General features: G+C 40.4%; 1 protein-coding gene across 1 annotated transcript in view; it reads left to right on the top strand.

Moving 5' to 3' along the window:
• Nucleotides 1–25,408, top strand: part of LOC128640338 (protein C10) — a 51,775-nt gene that overhangs the window by 14,031 nt on the left and 12,336 nt on the right. The window contains exons 3-4 of the mRNA XM_053692833.1: nt 883–1,059; nt 1,807–2,195. Coding sequence (XP_053548808.1) covers nt 883–1,059; nt 1,807–1,949 — 320 coding nt within the window. The 3' untranslated portion in view covers nt 1,950–2,195. The remainder of the gene's footprint in view (nt 1–882; nt 1,060–1,806; nt 2,196–25,408) is intronic.

The following is a 25,408-nucleotide window of genomic DNA, read 5'->3' as shown; positions in this document are numbered from 1 at the left end:
TCCTCCTGTGGTGCAGCATTAGGTGTCCTGTGTCTGTACGTTATGTCTGTCCTCCTCCTGTGGTGCAGCATTAGGTGTCCTGCGTCTGTACGTTATGTCTGTCCTCCTCCTGTGGTGCAGCATTAGGTGTCCTGCGTCTGTACGTTATGTCTGTCCTCCTGTGGTGCAGCATTAGGTGTCCTGTGTCTGTACGTTATGTCTGTCCTCCTCCTGTGGTGCAGCATTAGGTGTCCTGTGTCTGTACGTTATGTCTGTCCTCCTCCTGTGGTGCAGCATTAGGTGTCCTGCGTCTGTACGTTATGTCTGTCCTCCTCCTGTGGTGCAACATTAGGTGTCCTGTGTCTGTACGTTATGTCTGTCCTCCTCCTGTGGTGCAGCATTAGGTGTCCTGTGTCTGTACGTTATGTCTGTCCTCCTGTGGTGCAGCATTAGGTATCCTGTGTCTGTACGTTATGTCTGTCCTCCTCCTGTGGTGCAGCATTAGGTGTCCTGTGTCTGTACGTTATGTCTGTCCTCCTCCTGTGGTGCAGCATTAGGTATCCTGTGTCTGTACGTTATGTCTGTCCTCCTCCTGTGGTGCAGCATTAGGTGTCCTGTGTCTGTACGTTATGTCTGTCCTCCTGTGGTGCAGCATTAGGTATCCTGTGTCTGTACGTTATGTCTGTCCTCCTCCTGTGGTGCAGCATTAGGTGTCCTGTGTCTGTACGTTATGTCTGTCCTCCTCCTGTGGTGCAGCATTAGGTGTCCTGCGTCTGTATGTTATGTCTCTCCTCATCATGTCACTCAGTAGACGGACCAACGTAGGTTGGTTTGTTTTAGGCATTTAATAGGTTGTACTTTTTCTATGTGCTATTTCATAAAGGTGCCATGATTTCATTGTAGAGGCCCTGGGGGAGGTTCTTGATGCTCTCCAGTCTCCTGCAGGGAGTACACGGCTAGACGAGGCACGAGAGAACTGTGGTAATGACCTGGGCAAGGTATTGCAACTGCTGCTTCCCACAGCTGTACAGATCCAGCAAGAAGTGCTTCAGACATACGGATTCAGCCCTGATGGGGAGGGTGAGTACGAGTTGAGAGAGTGAGTCGGGATGGTGAGTGTGTAGGATAATTTTAATTCAGAGGGTTGTAGGGAGGGGGACTGGGGTTTGGAGAGAGTGAGCGTGTGTCAGGAGCCGTGGAAGTGTGAGTGGCAGTCAGGAGGATAAGCATGGTTTGGGAGAGTTAGCATGAGTCGTAAAGGTGTGAGTGAGAGTCAAGAGGGTGGGTGAGTCAGGAGCTTGAGAGTGTGCAGGATTTGGAAGGTTGTGTGGAAATCGGAAGGGTGAGTTAGAAGGTTGTGTGGGTGTTGGTAGGGTGAGTTAGAAGGTTGTGTGGGTGTTGGTAGGGTGAGTTAGAATGGTGTGTGGGAGTATGGAGGGTGAGTTGGAAGAGCGTGTGGGAGTCGGAAGGGTGTATGGTTGTCCCGAAGGTGAGATGGACGAGTGTGTGGGAGTCAGGAGGGTGAATTGGAAGGGTGTGTAGGAGTCAGGAGGGTGAGTGGGAGTAGAGAGGGTGAGTCGATGGTTGTGTGGGAGTTGGTAGGATGGTTTGGGAGGGTGAGTCGGAAGGATGTAAATGAGTCGGGTGGGTGTGTGGGATTTGGGAGGGTGAGTTGAAAAGGTGCGTGGGAGTTGGGAGGGTGAGTCAGAAGGGTGTGTGTGAGTTGGAAGGGGTTGGAAAGATGTATACGAGTCGGGTGGGTGAGTCGGAAGGTTGGGCTATGTGAGTCTTAGTTTTTATGTCTTCTGCTTGTTTTTCTTCCTTTAGGAGTTCTCAGATTTGCACGACTAGTGAAGTCCTTTGAGTCACAGGACCCAGAGATCGCTGCCATGTCTAGCAAACTCAAATCCTTCTTTCTGCCCCCCCTCCCTCTCCCCCCACATGGTGGGCTCCCGGCTCCCTCTTCTTAATGTCACGCTGCACACCACCTCTGTCATCTAATTTCCCAGGACTAAACCTCCTGCTATGTACCCCATTATTGTGCTATGACTCCCCATCTTGTGCAACTAAACCTTACTATAGACCCCTAGCCCTTGGCAGAAATTGTCTCACTTAATATGTGTCTGGATATGCTCACCTGCTCGCTTCCCAGACCTCGTTCTGTGCACCAAACCTCTCCTGGGCTCTTTGCAGCACATCATCATCCATCCTTTCAGGTTAGTGTGTGTGTGTCTGTTCAAACTTGTGCATGTGGTGAGGGTACATGCTTTTATGCTTGTATGTGCATACATGAGTGTACGTTCGCCTGTGTGTGTCTGAGCATGTGGTGAGTGTATGCTTGTTCATGTGGCGAGTGCGTGTGTGATCTTGTTAATTTCACCACCAAATGTGATCATATTGTCATTGGACCAGGGGTACCAGGGATACCTGTTGGGTAAGGCGGAGGGCGCCATGATTACATGATAGTAAGTGTATTTAAATTGGGTGATAACATTTTATAACATTATGCTAAGGAGTATCACCCGATTTAAATCCACTTGCAAAAAAAAAAAGAACTGTATAAATTGGATAAAAATATTTCATTTAACATCCGCAAAACGTTTTGCTTACTATTAACATTATTTTTGCAAACAGTTCCATCCTTGTTTTATGTATAACTTTGATCGCTTTTGATTGCTTTTCAATAGTGCCAAGTTTGCTTGCATATAGGCTGTTTAAAATAGCAGCATTTGCTTATTGTGTGTTACAGTATAACAGATTATTGTGTGTTGCAGTATAACAGATTATTGTGTGTTGCAGTATAACAGATTATTGTGTGTTGCAGTATAACAGATTATTGTGTGTTGCAGTATAACAGATTATTGTGTGTTGCAGTATAACAGATTATTGTGTGTTGCAGTAGAACAGATTATTGTGTGTTGCAGTATAACAGATTGCTGTGTGTTGCAGTATAACAGATTGCTGTGTGTTGCAGTATAACAGATTATTGTGTGTTGCAGTATAACAGATTATTGTGTGTTGCAGTATAACAGATTGCTGTGTGTTACAGTATAACAGATTGCTGTGTGTTGCAGTATAACAGATTATTGTGTGTTGCAGTATAACAGATTGCTGTGTGTTGCAGTATAACAGATTGCTGTGTGTTGCAGTATAACAGATTATTGTGTGTTGCAGTATAACAGATTGCTGTGTGTTGCAGTATAACAGATTGCTGTGTGTTGCAGTATAACAGATTGCTGTGTGTTGCAGTATAACAGATTGCTGTGTGTTGCAGTATAACAGATTGCTGTGTGTTGCAGTATAACAGATTGCTGTGTGTTGCAGTATAACAGATTATTGTGTGTTGCAGTATAACAGATTGCTGTGTGTTACAGTATAACAGATTATTGTGTGTTGCAGTATAACAGATTGCTGTGTGTTGCAGTATAACAGATTGCTGTGTGTTGCAGTATAACAGATTGCTGTGTGTTGCAGTATAACAGATTGCTGTGTGTTGCAGTATAACAGATTATTGTGTGTTGCAGTATAACAGATTACTGTGTGTTGCAGTATAACAGATTATTGTGTGTTGCAGTATAACAGATTATTGTGTGTTGCAGTATAACAGATTATTGTGTGTTGCAGTATAACAGATTATTGTGTGTTACAGTATAACAGATTATTGTGTGTTGCAGTATAACAGATTATTGTGTGTTGCAGTATAACAGATTGCTGTGTGTTACAGTATAACAGATTACTGTGTGTTACAGTATAACAGATTACTGTGTGTTGCAGTATAACAGATTGCTGTGTGTTACAGTATAACAGATTATTGTGTGTTACAGTATAACAGATTGCTGTGTGTTGCAGTATAACAGATTATTGTGTGTTGCAGTATAACAGATTATTGTGTGTTACAGTATAACAGATTGCTGTGTGTTACAGTATAACAGATTATTGTGTGTTACAGTATAACAGATTGCTGTGTGTTACAGTATAACAGATTATTGTGTGTTACAGTATAACAGATTGCTGTGTGTTGCAGTATAACAGATTGCTGTGTGTTGCAGTATAACAGATTACTGTGTGTTGCAATTGTAGAAAAACCAGCGAGACCTCCAGGCGTTAAATCAAAGTTTACTTTATTGGAGAAACAATAAAACAGCATAAAAGCTTAATGCCCTTGCATAAGGGGTATACTGAACGGGTCCTACGCGTTTCGGCAGCCCTCTGCCTTATTCATGGACTGATAAGTTCACATAGAAATGCTACTTAAATACACCTGAGTCCCCAGGTATAGGAAACCCCGTATATGCTAATTTAAAGGGACAGGACATTGCCTAACAGTCATGGTATTAAGTGATTAGGAATTATAACAAATGACCTTGTTTAATTAATATCTATTGAATCATGTTTCTAACCAATGCATATTGAATATAATATATATAAACCATTAACATAATCACATAACATTTGATCCTGAACTAATGTTTACATGAAATTACAGTCATTAGTACAATTAAATTCATGCAGCATTTTTCTGCCAAAAATGGGGGACTGCATAAACATAACAATCACCATAAGATCCAAATAGTTTTGAAGTGTGTATGTCTAACCTGTGTTGTAAATGGATATGCTTTATTATTAATTTATCCACTGTTATAGTCAGACACAAAAGGCTTACATTATATTTATGGATCTAACTAGTGAGTATGTTATAATGATGATACTATTTCGAGAGTTGTCTTTTATATATACAAATATGAAGTAATAACATGGGCAATTTCTAAGCTACCCACTAATTATAGTCAGATTTAGTACTGCCGATTCCAAAAATTAATAACATCTCCTTCAATATTGAAGCCCTTTGGTCTTCTAGTCTGTAACTTGAAGATCCAAAAGGCTTCTTTGAACAGTAACTTCGTCATTCTATCCCCTCCACGTAGTGGAGCTTTAATCTGGTCAATCACTTGCCATTTGAAAGATGAGACTACTCTATCATGAACATAGATAAAGTGTCTAGCTAGATCTGAACACTCAACACCGTTCTCTATGTTGTTCAGGTGTTCCCTGATCCTGTTTCTGCCCTCTCTGGAGGTGCATCCCACATACTGTTTCTTACATTGGGTGCACTCAACCAGATATATTACAAAAATAGAGCGGCAGTTTGTGTAAGATCCAAGATCAAACACCTTCTGTGTTACATATGATTGAAAGTTTTTCGTAATTCGTGTGAAACCGCACGCTATGCAGCTGCTAAAGTGGCATTTATAATGTCCTTTAACCTCTAGCCAGCTGCTGACCCTAGTAGTGGACTTACGTAACAAGCTGGGAGACAACATATTACCTAGAGAGCATCCTCTCTTAGGTACAAAATTACAACCTTTAGATACATAATCTTTAAGGCTGTCTTCAGCTGTAAGTATCGGGAGATGCTTATCAACAATGCTACATATATCATCAAACTGAGCACTGTATGCGGTAGTGAAAGTGGGTTTCAGAGAACTGAACCCAATATCTCTTTTACTATTCCCATGGTCCCCCAGTAGCTGTCTCCTGTCTATGCGGCGTACTTCCAAAAGTGCTCTCTCAAGCACCTTTCTCTTATACCCTCTCTCAAGAAAATTGTTCGTTAAGATTAAGCTTTCATTTTCAAAATCTGATTCATCCGTGCAGTTACGTTTTACACGGATGAACTGACCTTTCGCAACCCCAAAACCTGTATATTTTGGGTGATTGCTCCGGCCATGCAACACTGCATTGGTAGCTATGGGCTTCCGATACAGGGTTGTCTTCACTCTGTGGTCCTCAACATCCCCAATAAGGAGAATATCTAAATATGGTATTGTATGTTGATCATACTCATAAGTAAATTGAAGATTAACCTCATTCTGATTTAAATATAGTATGAAAGCCTCAATATTTTGGTGACCTCCCGTCCAAACGAACAGGAGGTCATCGATGTATCTTTTATACATCTTAATGCTGTTAAGGAATGGATTGCCATCTCCAAAGACGTGGCACAGCTCCCACCAACCCATAAAGAGGTTGGCGTAAGCAGGGGCAAATTTAGCCCCCATGGCTGTGCCACGTCTTTGGAGATAGAAGGTTCCGTTGAACAAAAAGAAATTGTGAGAAAGCAAGAAATCTAGGGTTTTAAGCAAAAAAATCTTAAGATCTTCACCATAGTTACTAAATCTGTCTAGCATGTATGAAATGGCAGCTAAGCCATGCGAATGTGGGATAGCAGAATATAGGCTGACTACATCAATTGTCAGCCAAATATTCTTTTCATCCCATTGTATCTGTTCAATGCTATTTAGGAGATGTTTAGTATCCCTCAAATATGAGGGCAAATTATACACCAAGGGTTGTAGTAGTGATTCAACCCAATTCGACATATTCTCGAAGAGAGATCCAATCCCTGCCACAATGGGTCTCCCTTTAACCTCCCCAAGGGACTTATGTACCTTGGGGAGGTGATGGAAAATAGGAATGATAGGCTCGGATGTATAGAGATAATCAGCTGTATCCTGATCAAATATCCCCATCTCGAGTCCGTCATCAATGAGGTTTGCCAAGCGTCTGCCAAACTCCTTGGTTGGATTACATGTGAGGACCTGATAAACCTCAGAGTCACTCAACTGCCTCATAGCTTCTTGTATGTACATAGATCTGTCCAGCACAACCACACTGCCCCCCTTATCAGCTTGCTTGATTATAATATCATCTCTTTGTTTAAGATTCATCAAGGCTGATGATTGAGCTACACTGAGGTTGGGGCGAGGCTGTCGGCTCTCAGCCGATAGTTTAATCAGATCTTCCTCAATTCTATGGTGGAACGCCTCCAAAAATGGTCCCCTATCCTTGGTAGGATAGAAAACAGATTTGGGACGGTAACCACCATGTGTGATTTTCAAAAAATCCTCATCTAGATGGGTATTATCAGCCAGATCGTAAGCAGTTAAATAATCCTTAGCCTCATTGAAATCAACCAAATCATAAATCTTGGGAGAACCCTCAATAATGGGATCATTTTCTATTATCATCTCATCTTTACCATTTATCCAAAAGAACTTTCTAAGTGTCAAGTTGCGAATAAATTTATTTAAATCAACTATCGTATTAAACAGGTTAAATTTGGTGGTTGGTACAAATCCCAAACCTAAACCCAAAACCTCTAGTTCATCCTTGGTAAGTGTGGCATTAGAGAGATTGATGACATTTAGATTGCATATTTGTTGCGACCCCCTCGTCTTTTGTTTCTTCCTGCCCCTCTGCCTCTTTGACCTCTTCCTGCGTGGCCTCCCCCCTCTCCTATGTTGTTGTCCCTGTGAAAAACCTGTTGTTCCCTAGTAACTGGACTTGGTCCTGCCTCTTGTAAATTAGGTCTTAATTCATTAGCTCTGACAGTTAAAAATTCCTGTCTCCTGTGTTCTGTAGATGATAGACTAGCCTGTTCACCATTAGGCTTCTTATTAAATTGCCTGGTCACAATTGGCTCTATGCGCTTTCCACTATTAGATTTAGGCCTTACTGTCTGATCAGGTTCAGTATTGACTGATGAGAGGTGTGTAGGGCAGACAGGAGACACACTTTGTTCTGTATGATCAATGGGTAATGTTTGTGGTGTTGCAAATGACACATGTTTCCCTGCCTGTGTTGTAACCCTGCCTCTAGATCGAGATCTAGACCTAGATCTAGATTTGTTCTGTGCAGTATAATTGTATGTATGCCAGGTGTACACCCTGTTATGTGCATGGTCTTCGCTATCTCTCATAAATTTTTTTAGCTTAAAATTATCTAATTCAACACGAAATTTGTTGACAGAATCTTTCAACATTACATCCATATCACAATATTTTACATGCATGGTATAATCATTTAACCTTAATTGTAACTCAGTTATTTCTTCACGTATTTTAGACAGTTCTGTTTCTTTAAATGATATTATCATTTCCATTAGCCTCCTAGAGCATTCTGTCAGGATGGTATTCCATTTTTCAATAAACACCGGATCATCAACCTGAAAACTAGGATATTTATTCAACCTCAGTCCTCTTGGAATAAGTCCCATCATTAAATACTTTTCCAAAGAGCGTTTGTCCCACCATGCTCTATATTCTCGGATTAAGGTACGCTCTAACTGTAAGAAAACTTCGCTAATGGAAAGTGTCTCTCTTTGATTCTCAAATGTATCTTCAATTGTTAATCTTCCCAAATCCATAACATCACAAGACTGTAATGAGAATAAGTCACGATTCTCCATGTTTTTACAATAATAAGTCACTCCCTGGTAAATGATAGCAGATATATATGAACTCTGTCACAAAGAACCATGAGAGCACCGGAACCAAATATAAGCAGTTAGTGTGCCAAGCCGTAAGAGAGAAATAAGCAGTTCATATACAAATGTACAAAAGCGTCCCCCTTTGCAGCTCCAGGCTATTTAGTGTTGTAGGTAAGATGGAAGAATATGTAAAATGACTCACCCGGCAGCGTACCGGTCGTGCCGTAAACGTGGCCCCACTATGCGGTTGCGGAGTAATCAACCGATTCTTCCCAGCTGTACTGAGGATCCCATCTCCGCCGGCCTCCTGTGCACTAACCTCTTCGATGCAAATGCCGGGTGAGTATCAGTATTGGCGTGCTTCTCGCTACCAACCGTAGCCCACGCTGTCTGCCTGATGCGATCTTCCCTGCTTTACGTAATGACGTCAGATCAACAACACCAATCCAACCACTGCTGCTCCGGTGTACGCCAAGGCTCAAGCTGGGAAAGGTAATAGACGTAATTGTAGAAAAACCAGCGAGACCTCCAGGCGTTAAATCAAAGTTTACTTTATTGGAGAAACAATAAAACAGCATAAAAGCTTAATGCCCTTGCATAAGGGGTATACTGAACGGGTCCTACGCGTTTCGGCAGCCCTCTGCCTTATTCATGGACTGATAAGTTCACATAGAAATGCTACTTAAATACACCTGAGTCCCCAGGTATAGGAAACCCCGTATATGCTAATTTAAAGGGACAGGACATTGCCTAACAGTCATGGTATTAAGTGATTAGGAATTATAACAAATGACCTTGTTTAATTAATATCTATTGAATCATGTTTCTAACCAATGCATATTGAATATAATATATATAAACCATTAACATAATCACATAACATTTGATCCTGAACTAATGTTTACATGAAATTACAGTCATTAGTACAATTAAATTCATGCAGCATTTTTCTGCCAAAAATGGGGGACTGCATAAACATAACAATCACCATAAGATCCAAATAGTTTTGAAGTGTGTATGTCTAACCTGTGTTGTAAATGGATATGCTTTATTATTAATTTATCCACTGTTATAGTCAGACACAAAAGGCTTACATTATATTTATGGATCTAACTAGTGAGTATGTTATAATGATGATACTATTTCGAGAGTTGTCTTTTATATATACAAATATGAAGTAATAACATGGGCAATTTCTAAGCTACCCACTAATTATAGTCAGATTTAGTACTGCCGATTCCAAAAATTAATAACATCTCCTTCAATATTGAAGCCCTTTGGTCTTCTAGTCTGTAACTTGAAGATCCAAAAGGCTTCTTTGAACAGTAACTTCGTCATTCTATCCCCTCCACGTAGTGGAGCTTTAATCTGGTCAATCACTTGCCATTTGAAAGATGAGACTACTCTATCATGAACATAGATAAAGTGTCTAGCTAGATCTGAACACTCAACACCGTTCTCTATGTTGTTCAGGTGTTCCCTGATCCTGTTTCTGCCCTCTCTGGAGGTGCATCCCACATACTGTTTCTTACATTGGGTGCACTCAACCAGATATATTACAAAAATAGAGCGGCAGTTTGTGTAAGATCCAAGATCAAACACCTTCTGTGTTACATATGATTGAAAGTTTTTCGTAATTCGTGTGAAACCGCACGCTATGCAGCTGCTAAAGTGGCATTTATAATGTCCTTTAACCTCTAGCCAGCTGCTGACCCTAGTAGTGGACTTACGTAACAAGCTGGGAGACAACATATTACCTAGAGAGCATCCTCTCTTAGGTACAAAATTACAACCTTTAGATACATAATCTTTAAGGCTGTCTTCAGCTGTAAGTATCGGGAGATGCTTATCAACAATGCTACATATATCATCAAACTGAGCACTGTATGCGGTAGTGAAAGTGGGTTTCAGAGAACTGAACCCAATATCTCTTTTACTATTCCCATGGTCCCCCAGTAGCTGTCTCCTGTCTATGCGGCGTACTTCCAAAAGTGCTCTCTCAAGCACCTTTCTCTTATACCCTCTCTCAAGAAAATTGTTCGTTAAGATTAAGCTTTCATTTTCAAAATCTGATTCATCCGTGCAGTTACGTTTTACACGGATGAACTGACCTTTCGCAACCCCAAAACCTGTATATTTTGGGTGATTGCTCCGGCCATGCAACACTGCATTGGTAGCTATGGGCTTCCGATACAGGGTTGTCTTCACTCTGTGGTCCTCAACATCCCCAATAAGGAGAATATCTAAATATGGTATTGTATGTTGATCATACTCATAAGTAAATTGAAGATTAACCTCATTCTGATTTAAATATAGTATGAAAGCCTCAATATTTTGGTGACCTCCCGTCCAAACGAACAGGAGGTCATCGATGTATCTTTTATACATCTTAATGCTGTTAAGGAATGGATTGCCATCTCCAAAGACGTGGCACAGCTCCCACCAACCCATAAAGAGGTTGGCGTAAGCAGGGGCAAATTTAGCCCCCATGGCTGTGCCACGTCTTTGGAGATAGAAGGTTCCGTTGAACAAAAAGAAATTGTGAGAAAGCAAGAAATCTAGGGTTTTAAGCAAAAAAATCTTAAGATCTTCACCATAGTTACTAAATCTGTCTAGCATGTATGAAATGGCAGCTAAGCCATGCGAATGTGGGATAGCAGAATATAGGCTGACTACATCAATTGTCAGCCAAATATTCTTTTCATCCCATTGTATCTGTTCAATGCTATTTAGGAGATGTTTAGTATCCCTCAAATATGAGGGCAAATTATACACCAAGGGTTGTAGTAGTGATTCAACCCAATTCGACATATTCTCGAAGAGAGATCCAATCCCTGCCACAATGGGTCTCCCTGTGTGTTGCAGTATAACAGATTGCTGTGTGTTGCAGTATAACAGATTGCTGTGTGTTGCAGTATAACAGATTGCTGTGTGTTGCAGTATAACAGATTGCTGTGTGTTGCAGTATAACAGATTATTGTGTGTTGCAGTATAACAGATTATTGTGTGTTGCAGTATAACAGATTATTGTGTGTTGCAGTATAACAGATTATTGTGTGTTGCAGTATAACAGATTATTGTGTGTTGCAGTATAACAGCTTATTGTGTGTTGCAGTATAACAGATTGCTGTGTGTTGCAGTATAACAGATTATTGTGTGTTGCAGTATAACAGATTATTGTGTGTTGCAGTATAACAGATTATTGTGTGTTGCAGTATAACAGATTATTGTGTGTTGCAGTATAACAGATTATTGTGTGTTGCAGTATAACAGATTATTGTGTGTTGCAGTATAACAGATTATTGTGTGTTGCAGTATAACAGATTGCTGTGTGTTGCAGTATAACAGATTATTGTGTGTTGCAGTAGAACAGCTTATTGTGTGTTGCAGTATAACAGATTATTGTGTGTTGCAGTATAACAGATTATTGTGTGTTGCAGTATAACAGATTGCTGTGTGTTGCAGTATAACAGATTATTGTGTGTTGCAGTATAACAGATTGCTGTGTGTTGCCGTATAACAGATTATTGTGTGTTGCAGTATAACAGATTGCTGTGTGTTGCAGTATAACAGATTATTGTGTGTTGCAGTATAACAGATTGCTGTGTGTTGCCGTATAACAGATTATTGTGTGTTGCAGTATAACAGATTGCTGTGTGTTGCAGTATAACAGATTATTGTGTGTTGCAGTATAACAGATTGCTGTGTGTTGCAGTATAACAGATTATTGTGTGTTGCAGTATAACAGATTGCTGTGTGTTGCAGTATAACAGATTATTGTGTGTTGCAGTATAACAGATTATTGTGTGTTGCAGTATAACAGATTACTGTGTGTTGCAGTATAACAGATTGCTGTGTGTTGCAGTATAACAGATTGCTGTGTGTTGCAGTATAACAGATTATTGTGTGTTACAGTATAACAGATTATTGTGTGTTGCAGTATAACAGATTATTGTGTGTTGCAGTATAACAGATTATTGTGTGTTGCAGTATAACAGATTATTGTGTGTTGCAGTATAACAGATTATTGTGTGTTGCAGTATAACAGATTATTGTGTGTTGCAGTATAACAGATTATTGTGTGTTGCAGTATAACAGCTTATTGTGTGTTGCAGTATAACAGATTGCTGTGTGTTGCAGTATAACAGATTATTGTGTGTTGCAGTAGAACAGCTTATTGTGTGTTGCAGTATAACAGATTATTGTGTGTTGCAGTATAACAGATTATTGTGTGTTGCAGTATAACAGATTGCTGTGTGTTGCAGTATAACAGATTATTGTGTGTTGCAGTATAACAGATTACTGTGTGTTGCAGTATAACAGATTGCTGTGTGTTGCAGTATAACAGATTATTGTGTGTTGCAGTATAACAGATTATTGTGTGTTGCAGTATAACAGATTATTGTGTGTTGCAGTATAACAGATTATTGTGTGTTGCAGTATAACAGATTATTGTGTGTTGCAGTATAACAGATTATTGTGTGTTGCAGTAGAACAGATTATTGTGTGTTGCAGTATAACAGATTATTGTGTGTTACAGTATAACAGATTACTGTGTGTTACAGTATAACAGATTATTGTGTGTTGCAGTATAACAGATTGCTGTGTGTTACAGTATAACAGCTTATTGTGTGTTACAGTATAACAGCTTATTGTGTGTTACAGTATAACAGATTGCTGTGTGTTACAGTATAACAGATTGCTGTGTGTTGCAGTATAACAGATTATTGTGTGTTGCAGTATAACAGATTGCTGTGTGTTGCAGTATAACAGATTATTGTGTGTTGCAGTATAACAGATTATTGTGTGTTGCAGTATAACAGATTATTGTGTGTTGCAGTATAACAGATTGCTGTGTGTTGCAGTATAACAGATTATTGTGTGTTGCAGTATAACAGATTATTGTGTGTTGCAGTATAACAGATTGCTGTGTGTTGCAGTATAACAGATTGCTGTGTGTTGCAGTATAACAGATTGCTGTGTGTTGCAGTATAACAGATTGCTGTGTGTTGCCGTATAACAGATTATTGTGTGTTGCAGTATAACAGATTGCTGTGTGTTGCAGTATAACAGATTATTGTGTGTTGCAGTATAACAGATTGCTGTGTGTTGCAGTATAACAGATTGCTGTGTGTTGCAGTATAACAGATTGCTGTGTGTTGCAGTATAACAGATTGCTGTGTGTTGCAGTATAACAGATTGCTGTGTGTTGCCGTATAACAGATTATTGTGTGTTGCAGTATAACAGATTACTGTGTGTTGCAGTATAACAGATTGCTGTGTGTTGCAGTATAACAGATTGCTGTGTGTTGCAGTATAACAGATTGCTGTGTGTTGCAGTATAACAGATTGCTGTGTGTTGCAGTATAACAGATTATTGTGTGTTGCCGTATAACAGATTATTGTGTGTTGCAGTATAACAGATTATTGTGTGTTGCAGTATAACAGATTACTGTGTGTTACAGTATAACAGATTATTGTGTGTTGCAGTAGAACAGCTTATTGTGTGTTGCCGTATAACAGATTGCTGTGTATCTTATGGAGCTACTACTATAAGCTAACAAAACAAAAGTCTAACATTGTTTGTTTGTAGCCGCTTTAGTTTGCATTGTGTTAATATTAATTGTGCTCTGTCTTAATTTTAATTCTTTTTAAATATCTTTATACTAATTCACTCTATTCACTAACTTCTTATATACATCTGTATACGTTTTTTATACTAACTGGAATATTTATTTTATGAACTGAAATTAAATAGAATTTTATCAATTTTTGTTTTATGAAATCTCTTTTACCACCCCCACAGATTGAGCTATCAGGTTTTATCTGTTATTAAGCGCAGGAAGACTTTTACCTGTCCATGCTGAGTTATTTTTGACAGTTTATCTGCATAACTAAGCGTTGTATTTTCTCTGTTCCTATTCCCTTCCTCTGATCTTTGATTTCCTGGTTTTAACCCCTGGCTTGACTTCTGTGTACGATACTTGCTGCCTGGACTGACTTATATTATCCTGACTACGCCTTTTTGGATCCTCCTTGTCTGTATCTTGCTTTGGATTTGTGCGCTTCTTGCTATTGGGTTTCTCCTCCTGCACACAGGGTAGCCCTGCTCCCAGACATAACTCAACACTATAGCGTCTCTCCCAACAGTTAGCTGTGATGACCCAAACCCCTCAGGACCTACAAATCGGTCATGAGTCCCTGTTACAGCAAGTAAGAATTAAGGAACAACACACTACTGCTGCCCCTTCTGCAGTCCCACCTCCTAGGTATGAGGTCCTGGCAAGTGAACCAACAATTGCCTTACCTGAAAAATTTGCTGGGGATCGCAAGACATACCGAGCTTTCGTCACTTCTTGTGAATTATTACATTCCCTGAAACCCTGCGCCTATGCTACCGATTATATTAAGGTGCGCACTTCAATTTCATTACTCACAGGCCCTCCTCAAACATGGGCACATCAACTCCTGCATAGTGACCATCCAGCTCTCAATACTTGGGAGTCATTTTGTCACCGCTATAAATGTCCTCTATGATGATCGTCTACGCTCTGCTACTGCCCGTGGCACCTTACGATCTTTACGGCAGGGAAGGAGATCAGTGGAGAACTACATTTCAGGGAGGTGACCTCTGATACAGCACTTAACAATGTGGCTCTCATTGATCGGTTTTGCATCAGTCTCTCTGACCAACTTAAAGACGAACTTGCCCGGATGGGGGTCCCTGCTAACCTTGAAGAATTGATTGTAGCAGTGACTCAATTGGATTGTCGCTTTCTTGAAAGGAGGCAGGAAAAACAGAATGTCATGCTACCATTTCCTAGACGATCAGACTACAATCCTCCCCCGATTCCTGTAATGTCACCTGCTGCTAAGACTACTTATGTAGCAGAACCCATGCAGATTGGGCTGGTTCACGGACCCCTGTCTGCAGTAGAAAGAGCTAGAAGACGGAGTCTCCATCTTTGTCTATATTGTGCCAACCCTGGTTATGTTTTAAAAGACTGTCCCATTATACCTGTAACGGGTATATTAGTAGCTCAGGCTACCTGTCTTAATTTACCCATTTACAATTCTTCTCACCTTGTCATTTCTGTTTTCCTGCAGCTGGGCGAGAACACTGTTTAACTTTCTGCTATCATTGATTCTGGTGCCAGCAGATGCTTTTTTATGTCAACCTAGCCTCCCAATTACGCATTCCTATTAGACAGAAAAAACAACCTTCACTACTTCATATGGTTGATGGCAGTACCTTAAAGACTGGTCCAGTTACCCAAGAATCATACTCAATATTTCTCTGTATCGGAGACCGGCATCAGGAGATTGTTGTCTGGGATATTGTTCCGTCACCTTTATTTCCTGTCATCTTGGGTATTACATGGCTTCGCAAACATAACCCACAGATTAACTGGAGTACCGGAGAACTATCTTTTAAGTCTCTTCACTGTTCATCTGATTGCCTACTTCCTAATATCAAACCCACTACCCTTTTGGTTACGACTACCGAAACATATTTACCCCTTAAGTACCACAATTTCTTTTTTAAGGCAGGATGAGTCCACAGATCTTAATTACTAATGGGATATTCACCTCCTGGTCAGCAGGAGTAGGCAAAGAGCACCACAGCAGAGCTGTTAAATAGCTCCTCCCTTCCCTCCCACTCCAGTCATTCTCTTTGCCTACGTTAGTGATAGGAAGAGGTAAAGTGAGGTGTTAGTATAGATTCTTCAATCAAGAGTTTATTATTTGTAAAGTAGTGCAAGATTGTGCTGTTTTGTTCTAGGGTGTAGTCGTAGTCCATATCAGTCTCTTCAGTAGAGCCTTGGTGGCTTTAGATCAATGTGAACTTGTGAGACATAATTCTCACTGCGCCTCCCATACATTTATGCTGCCCTTATCCTGATAGCCTAAGTATGATGACTCAAGCTTTATCTTTATCCACAGGGCTATGTGAGGGAAGAGGACCTCATAAACCTGCTGAGCTGCCCTGCTGTCGGGCAGATTTTTAAGGTAAGTGCTGACTTGTTTATTCTGGGGTCAAAAGACATTTAACTCAGAGGAAAGTGGGCACTTTAATTTATTCAATTAAAAATATAAGGCTCATTGAAATCAGGAGCTCTTTATATTTGGGACATCAAGCTTTCGAGACAGGAGGGTACTTGACGGCCATAATTGCAGGCACTGGGACTGGGATTTGAGCTATTTCTAAATTTTGCTAATGGTGGTTCCTACGGCTTAAACATATAATAAGCCGGTTGGGTGAGAATGCAGTAACGCCCACAATGGGGTGCGCTTCCGGGATCTACGCAGTATTCAGCATCTCTTCTGTGGCAGAGACGGATGAGGACCGTGTCACATGGTTTTCTAATCACATTAAAGCAGGCTGTTCTAGTGTTATATGTTCCGGTGCTGTTCCGGTTTGGTGTCGCTGTAGCCCCAGATCGTTTCCGTTCAACAAGTGGTAGTGAAGTCCGGTTGGCAGGTAGGCACCTCAGCAGAGTTGCTGAGGTGTAGGGGTGTCTACATAGAAATTAATTCATTTTTATTGATATATAACCTCTCTGAGTCCACTTTTTGATCGTACAGTAAAAAAGTTGCACTTTTAAATTTAAAGGAACAGTAACATTTTTTGCATAAAATTTTTTTTGGGAAAAATTAAAGTTTTTATTGCATAATTATACTATTGGAACTCAGTATGGGCCAAGGAGACTTGCAAAGTGTTCCTTGCTCCTTGTGTTTTGATGCAAATGTGGAACCACCTATCCCTTTCTGTCCCTCATGTATTGAGAGGACTTTAATCTATAGGGAAAATATTTTTTCTGAGCAAAACTTTTCGAAGGCGGATACTGTCCAAGAGTCTAACAATGAGGTTCAAGGTATGCCACAGCTTTCTCCCCAAGCGTCCCAAAATTTACCGCCCGCACAAGCAGTGCCCTGCACTAAAGCTATAGCTCCTGCTGGAGTTACTTTAAAGGACATTGCTTCTCTCATGTCTTCTACAATTTCTGATGCATTGTCTGCTTTCCCAATATTGCAGGGCAAACGTAAGAGGAAAACCAGACATTCAGTCAGTCCTGATGCAATTGTTGCAGTTTCGGAGCTACCCTCCCAAGGCCATGAAGAGGAGGGTACTGCTGTTTCATCTGAGGGGGAAATCTCAGATTCAGAAGGTTCATTGCCTCTGATGGATTCAGAGGTTTTAACTTTTAGGTTTAAGCTAGAACACCTCCGCCTACTACTCAAGGAGGTTTTGGCTACTTTAGACGACTGTGACTCCATGGTTGTGGTCGCCCCTGCGAAGGCTAGTAAATTAGACGGATATTTCGAAGTTCCTTCGCACTCGGATGTATTTCCGGTTCCAAAGCGAGCTTCGGAGATCATTACTAAGGAGTGGGAGAGACCAGTCATTCCCTTTTCTCCTTCTTCTATTTTTAAGATGTTTCCCATAGCTGACTCTTTTAAGGAAGCTTGGCAACAATTCCTAAGGTGGAAGGAGCTATTCCCACCTTAGCCAAGAGAACCACTATTCCCATAGAGGATAGTTGTGTTTTCAAAGACCCTATTGATAAGAAGTTAGAGGGTTTACTTAAAATAATTTATGTTCACCAGGGTCTACTATTACAACTTGCTGCGTGCATTGTGAGTCACTAGCGCAGCAGCATATTGGTTTGATGCTTTGTCCGAGTCTCTCAGGACTGAGACTTCTTTGGAGGAGATCAAAGACAGGAAAAAAGCTCTGAAGTTAGCTAATGCCTTTATTACGGACGCTTCTCTTCAGATTATCAAACTGGCAGCTAAGAGTTCTGGTTTCTCTATCCTAGCCCGCAGAGCCTTATGGTTAAAACCTTGGTCTGCGGACCTGTCATCTAAATCTAAGCTTTTAGCAATTCCTTACAAGGGGAAGACCTTGTTTGGACCTGGCCTGACGGAAATTATTTCTGATATCACGGGAGGTAAGGGTCATCTCCTTCCTCAGGATAAGAGAAGAAAACAAGCGATTCACATCCCAGGGGTGGACAACTGGGAGGCGGACTTCCTGAGCAGGCAGACATTTCATCCGGGGGAGTGGGAACTCCATCTGGAAGTGTTTTCCAACCTGATTCTCAAGAGGGGTCAGCCGGAGTTGAATCTCATGGCATCTCGTCAGAATGCCAAGCTCCCGAGATACGGGTCGAGGTCCAGGGACCCCCAGACGGCACTGATAGATGCTCTGGCGGCCCCTTGGACCTTCAGTCTAGCATACCTATTTCCTCCGCTTGCTTTTCTTCCTCGGGTAATTGCTTGAATCAAGCAGGAGAGGGCTTCAGTGATTCTCATAGCACCGGCCTGGCCTCGCAGGATTTGGTATGCGGATCTGGTGGAGATGGCATCTCTACCACCTTGGAAACTCCCGTTGAGGAAGGACCTTCTGATTCAGGGACCCTTCCTTCACCCAAATCTAGTTTCTCTGAAGCTGACTGCTTGGAGATTGAACGCTTAATTTTATCCAAGCGGGGTTTTCTGAATCGGTCATAGAGACTATGATTCAGGCTCGCAAGCCTGTAACTAGGAGGATTTACCATAAAATTTGGCGTAAATGTCTCTGTATGAATCTAAGGGCTACTCATGGAGTAGAGTTAGAATTCCTAGAATTTTCTTTTCTCCAAGAGGGTTTGGAGAAAGGTTTATCGACGAGTTCCCTAAAGGGTCAAATCTCGGCCTTATCTATTTTATTACACAAACGTCTATCAGATGTTCCAGATGTACAATCATTTTGTCAGGCCTTGGTCAGGGTCAGGCCTGTGTTCAAACCAGTTACTCCTCCATGGAGTCTTAATTTAGTTCTCAAGGTTCTTCAAGGGGCTCCGTTTGAGCCTATGCATTCCTTAGATATTAAGTTATCTTGAAAAGTTTTATTTCTTGTTACTATTTCTTCGGCTCGTAAAGTGTCGGAGCTCTCGGCATTGCAGTATGAATCTCCTTACCTTATTTTCCATTCAGATAAGTTAGTTTTACATGCTAAATTAGGATTTCTTCCTAAGGTTGTGTCTGATCGGAACATTTATCAGGAGATTATTGTTGCTCCTTTGTGTCCTAATCCTTTCTCTGGAAAACGTAAGTCAGAAAGCTGCGGCTACTTCTCTTTCTTTTTGGCTGAAGAGTATACGTTTCGCATATGAGACTGCTGGTCAGCAGCCTCCTGAGAGGGTTACGGCTCATTCCACGAGGGCTGTTGCTTCCTCATGGGGATTCAAAAATTAAAGGGACACTGAACCCAAATTTTTTCTTTTGTGATTCAGATAGAGCATGACATTTTAAGAAACTTTCTAATTTACTCCTATTATCAAATTTTCTTCATTCTCTTGGTATCTTTATTTGAAATGCAAGAATGTAAGTTTAGATGCCGGCCCATTTTTGGTGAACAACCTGGGTTGTTCTTGCTGATTGGTGGATAAATTCATCCACCAATAAAAAAGTGCTATCCAGAGTGTTGAACCACAAAAGAAGCTTAGATGCCTTCTTTTTCAAATAAAGATAGCAAGAGAATGAAGAAAATTTTATAATAGGAGTAAATTAGAAATTTGCTTAAAATTGCATGCTCTATCTGAATCACAAAAGAAAACATTTGGGTTCAGTGTCCCTTTAAGCCTATGTGGAACAGATTTGCAAGGCTGCAACTTGGTCCTCTCTTCACACTTTTTCAAAATTTTACAAATTTGACACACTTGCCTCGGCTGAGGCTGCTTTGTCACTAACTGTCTTTCTCACATCTCCAACTGGATGTCCTCTCACTACCTCAAGCTAAATCTCTCCAAAACTGAGCTCCTTATTCCCCCCCTTCTAAACTCTCCACCCCCAATCTCTCTATAACTGTCAACAACTCCATCATTACCCCTAGCGTGCATGCCCGATGTCTCGGGGTCACATTTGACTCAGATCTTTCTTTCACTCCTCACATTCAGTCTTTGGCTAAAGCCTGCCGCTTCCACCTTAAAAACATCTCTAAAATTAGACACTTCCTTACACAAGACACAACTAAGATTTTAATCCACTCTCTCATCCTCTCCCGCCTCGATTACTGCAACTCTGTCCTCTCTGGTCTCCCCATCTACCGCCTAGCTCCTTTACAATCCATAATGAATGCCGCTGCCAGACTCCTCTTCCTTACAAGTCGCTCTTCATCTGCTGCACCTCTCTGCCAATCTCTTCACTGGCTTCCTCTTACCTCTAGGATCAAACACAAAATTCTCACTCTGACATACAAAGCCCTCAACTGCACTGCTCCCCCCTATATCTCAGACCTTGTCTCCAGATACTCTCCCTCCCGTCCCCTTCGCTCTGCTCACGACCTCCTACTCTCCTCCTCTCTTGTCACCTCATCACACTCCTGTTTACAGGACTTCTCCAGACTGGCTCCCATCTTGTGGAACTCTCTGCCTCGCTCCACAAGACTCTCCTCTAGTTTTAAAAGCTTCAAGTGCTCCCTAAAGACTCTACTGTTCAGGGATGCATACAACCTACGCTAACCTTTCTTTATACCAGTTCCTCTCCTCCATTGCTATCCCTTGAACCCCCTTAGCATGTAAGCTTAAGAGTCCAGCTGTTTGTTGATCACCTTCTCAAGAGCTGACTACAACAGTGCAACTCTTGGCAGGGCCTTCCACCCGTTTGATCCCTATAATTGTTTTGTTGTACTCCGCCTTTGTTAATAGCGCTGCGGAATCTGTTGGCGCTCTACAATTAACCGATAATAATAAAGGTTCTTCAAGAAGTGGTGCCTTCCGTTTAGGTTCCCTGGCTTATCCCTCCCGTATCATCTGTCTACTCTAGCTTGGGTATTGAATCCCAATAGTAATTAAGATGATCCGTGGACTCATCGTGTCTTAAAAAAGAAAAGAAAATTTATGCTTACCTGATAAATTTATTTCTTTTTTGACACGATGAGTCCACGGCTGTCAGGGTGCCAGGAATCAGACTGAGACGAGAAGTGCAAAAATAATCACACCTTTATTAATAGCAAAAAATAATAAAAAGTCCACAAGTCAATAACAAGCCAGGAATCAAAACCAGAGCTGGTAGTCAGACGAGCTGAGTCAGGAGCCAAAGCGAGTAGTCAGACGAGCCAGAATCAGGAATAAGGAGAACAGCGGAGTCAGGAACAAGCCAGGGATCAGGAACCAGGAGGGACGTCAGACAGCCAGGTAATACACAGGAGCTCTCACAAACAGGTCTGAGACAACGCAAGGACAAAGCATACTGAACAAAGGCCCTTTAAATAATAAGTGATGACATCACAATTTTGAGACTGCATCCTGTCTCACATGGATGATGTAAACCAGTCTGGTCATAAAAGGAAGTACAGGAAGTGAGCAGCATCTCCCAGAATGCATCAAAGTCAGCAAGAGAGGTGAGTAAAATGGCTGCCAGCAGCACATGACAAACAAGGCAGGAAAAAACCCTGACAACGGCCCGCCCTGTTCTTGTAGACAGGTTGTTGGTTATTATAAACTTCAGACACTTCTGCACCTTGTCTTTTCCTTTCTCTTCCTAACTTTGGTTGAATGACTGGAGTGGGAGGGAAGGGAGGAGCTATTTAACAGCTCTGCTGTGGTGCTCTTTGCCTCCTCCTGCTGACCAGGAGGTGAATATCCCATTAGTAATTAAGATGATCCGTGGATTCATCGTGTCAAAAAATAAATACATTTATCAGGTAAGCATAAATGTTCTTATTTAATTAAAGTGACATAAACCCAACATAATTACTTCATGATTCAGATAAAACATTCACTTTTAAGCAAGTTACTTCTATTATCTAATTTGCTTCATTCTCTTTGGTATTCTGTGTTTAAAAGCATGTCTAGATAGGCTCAGGAGCTGGGAGCTAGCTGCTGATTGGTGGCTGCACATATATGCCTCTATTCATTGGCTTCACAATGTGCTCAGCTAGCCCCCAATGTTAGAAGCAGATTGAAAGGTTGTTTAATAATGTTCTGTATCTGAATAAGAGTTTTTTTTCTTATGATAAATCTCATTTTCAGTGGTTGACTGGGCACCAGGGGCCCTGAGTATCCTCCACTCTTCTAAGGACGTACGTGTCTAGCCTTTTGTGCACGAGCAGATGTATCACGACCCTATTGCTTAAAAGCAAAGCTATAATGCCTGACAGACCACACAGCTGCCTTCCCCCACTGTCTCCCTCACCACAAATGGTTTTGCAAGTTCCTCATCAGATTATGCAAAGTGACTGCTCCTAGAACCATCCTGTTTACCATACGCTTGGCTTCTGAGTGTCCCATAGAGCTCTGGCTGGGCATAGCGAGCCCCTGATTTCTCCACAGCTTTGTAGTGCTGATGTCTGGTGACACAAAGCAGTAATCTAGGGGCAGGGGTCTGTGGTTCCTGAAAGAGATATTTGGGGGTGTAAGGGCGCTCACAGCTAAAGATACCCAATGGCCGTGTATTAAGTGATTGTTCAAAGAGTTGATCTATTAGATGCTAATAGAAATATATGTATATATAGATCAGACATAGAAAAATAAATACAATTTAATAATACATAAAAATGGTAAACAATTTTTAGAGACGTCTCTAGTATAAATCCATTATAAGAAACTGATTCCAATATCGCTAATAAAATGACATTAGTTATTACAGAGTTTGCAGAAAATAGAGATATTTATGTCTTTTTAGGAGACTTAAATTGCTTCTGATTTTCAGAAAAAATATATTACTATTTCCTGTATTCTCTGTAGGTTTGTATTAAAAATATATCTATAAAAACAGCTTGACAAATATATCTGTTATGTATTGAGTTCACACGCAGGTTTTTTTAGCCAGAAACAAAGTTGTAGTTAAAGAATAATCAACCCGGGTTGTTAGGAAATGCTAATGTCAAGTATTAGCACTGATGTTGAAGGTGCACAGTCCCACAATTCTACGCGTTTCGCTCTCTTGTAGAGCTTTATCAAGAATGATTTTAGACCATGCAACACCTTCCTTTTGTAGATCCAGCTCTTTCCTTATTGGTTAATCCTTGATCCTTAAAGTTAAGGTGGTATTTTGTAATTGCAGACAGCTTCACTACTATCCCATCCGTTATCCATCTTTAGTTAACAATCTGGTCACATCAAATAAAGTGTTTTATCGTAACAGTGTCTTAATATTTTCTTATTAATGGTTAGATTGCCTAAATGAAGTTATTTTTTATGGGATTAGAAAGAAAAAATAATATAAATGGGAAAGGAGACAAAAGTGCATTAGAGCATTAGTGAATTATAGTGCAAGTTAATATCATTAATAAACTGGTGCCTAAAAAGGTAAAGTGTATTCAAATATGATAATGAGATAATTATTTAAATGTTTCCTAGCGATTCTTACTTGTTGGTAGTTTTATCAATGTGTTAAATGAAAAGTACTCTAATAATTTATACTTCAATCCAAAAGAAATGGTGATATATCTAGCTCTGAGTTTAAGCCTTTTGGGAATAGGGTGTCATATTTAAAAATGAATTCTGCTTCCTTAAGTAATATTTTTTTCTGTATATCCCCCCCTCTCCAGTGCTTTTTTACTTTATAGATCCCCCAATAGGACATATCTTTTGTGTTGCCTTTATGTATGGTTTTAAAATGTTTATAAAGGTGTGTATCTTCAATTCCATTCTCAATATTACAGAGATGCTCTCCGATTCTATCTCCTACGGCCTTTTTTGTTTCCCCAAAATAAAAAAGATTGCAGGTGCATTTTAAAATATAATTTATACCTTTATGGGTACACCTTATTAGTTCTTTCATTTGTATAATATCTTCTGTATTGCCTATCTGTATCTTTTTCAATTTACTACTATGTCCACATGCTGTGTATGAATAACATGGGTAAAAAGCAGCCAATCAATGTCCATAAAGGTCTTTCTGTACCAATACTTTAGTTCATTTCTCTTGGTGCAAGAATTGATTTTAAGTTAGTTGCTTTTTTGAGTACAAAACTGGGGTTATTTGATATCTTATCTCCCAGGATATTATCCTCTTTTATGAAGTGCCAATGTTTTTTTACAATTTGTTTGATTAAATTATGATCAATATGGTAGTCTGTCACAAATGGAATTTTTATTAAGTCGCTTACAGCAGTAACTTTTTCTTTGTATACCAATAGACTCTCTATTAGTGTTTTTAGCTCTTTCTAATGCCTTATTGGTGTTTTCCACGTTATAACCTCTGGAATTAAATCTTTTTATCAGAGTCCCTGCCTGTTCATCAAAGTCTATCGTCCTTGAGCAATTTTTGCGTATCCTCAGGCACTGTCCTATGGGGATGTTGTTTTTCCAGGTGTCTAAATGGCAACTTTTTGCATGAAGATAATTGTTGCAATCAACCATTTTAAAGTGTGTTTTAGTCTCTATTTTGTTGTCAGTGATTTCTAGGTCTAGGAAAGTGATTGTGTTTTTACTGAGGTTATAGGTAAAATTTAAACTATAGTTATTTCTTTTACAAAGATATGACGAGTCCACAGATTTCATCCTTACTTGTGGGATATTAACCTCCTGCTAACAGGAAGTAGCAAAGAGCACCACAGCAGAGCTGTATATATAGCCCTTCCCCTCCACCCTCAGTCATTCTCTTTGCCTGTGTTATACTAGGAAGACATGGTAAAGTGAGGTGTTAGTTTTAGTTTCTTCAATCAAGAAGTTTTTTTATTTTAAATGGTACCGGTGCATACTATTTCTCTTGTTAAGTGTATCCAGTCCACGGATCATCCATTACTTGTGGGATATTCTCCTTCCCAACAGGAAGTTGCAAGAGGATCACCCACAGCAGAGCTGCTATATAGCTCATCCCCTCACTGCCATATCCAGTCATTGTCTTGCAACTCTCAACAAAGATGGATGTAGTAAGAGGAGAGTGGTGTATTATAGTTAGTTTTTTAACTTCAATCAAAAGTTTGTTATTTTTAAATGGTACCGGAGTGTACTGTTTCATCTCAGGCAGCATTAGAAGAAGAATCTGCCTGTGATTTCTATGATCTTAGCAGAAGTAACTAAGATCCACTGCCGTTCTCACATATTCTGAGGAGTGAGGTAACTTCAGAGGGGGAATGGCGTGCAGGTTTTCCTGCAATAAGGTATGTGCAGTTAACATATTTCTAGGGATGGAATTTGCTAGAAAAATGCTGCTGATACCGGATTA

Source organism: Bombina bombina, chromosome 9, assembly GCF_027579735.1.
Source record: "Bombina bombina isolate aBomBom1 chromosome 9, aBomBom1.pri, whole genome shotgun sequence".
Lineage (NCBI taxonomy): Eukaryota > Metazoa > Chordata > Amphibia > Anura > Bombinatoridae > Bombina > Bombina bombina.
Note: the sequence above shows the minus strand (reverse complement) of the source record. Positions and strands in the feature narration are given on the sequence as shown.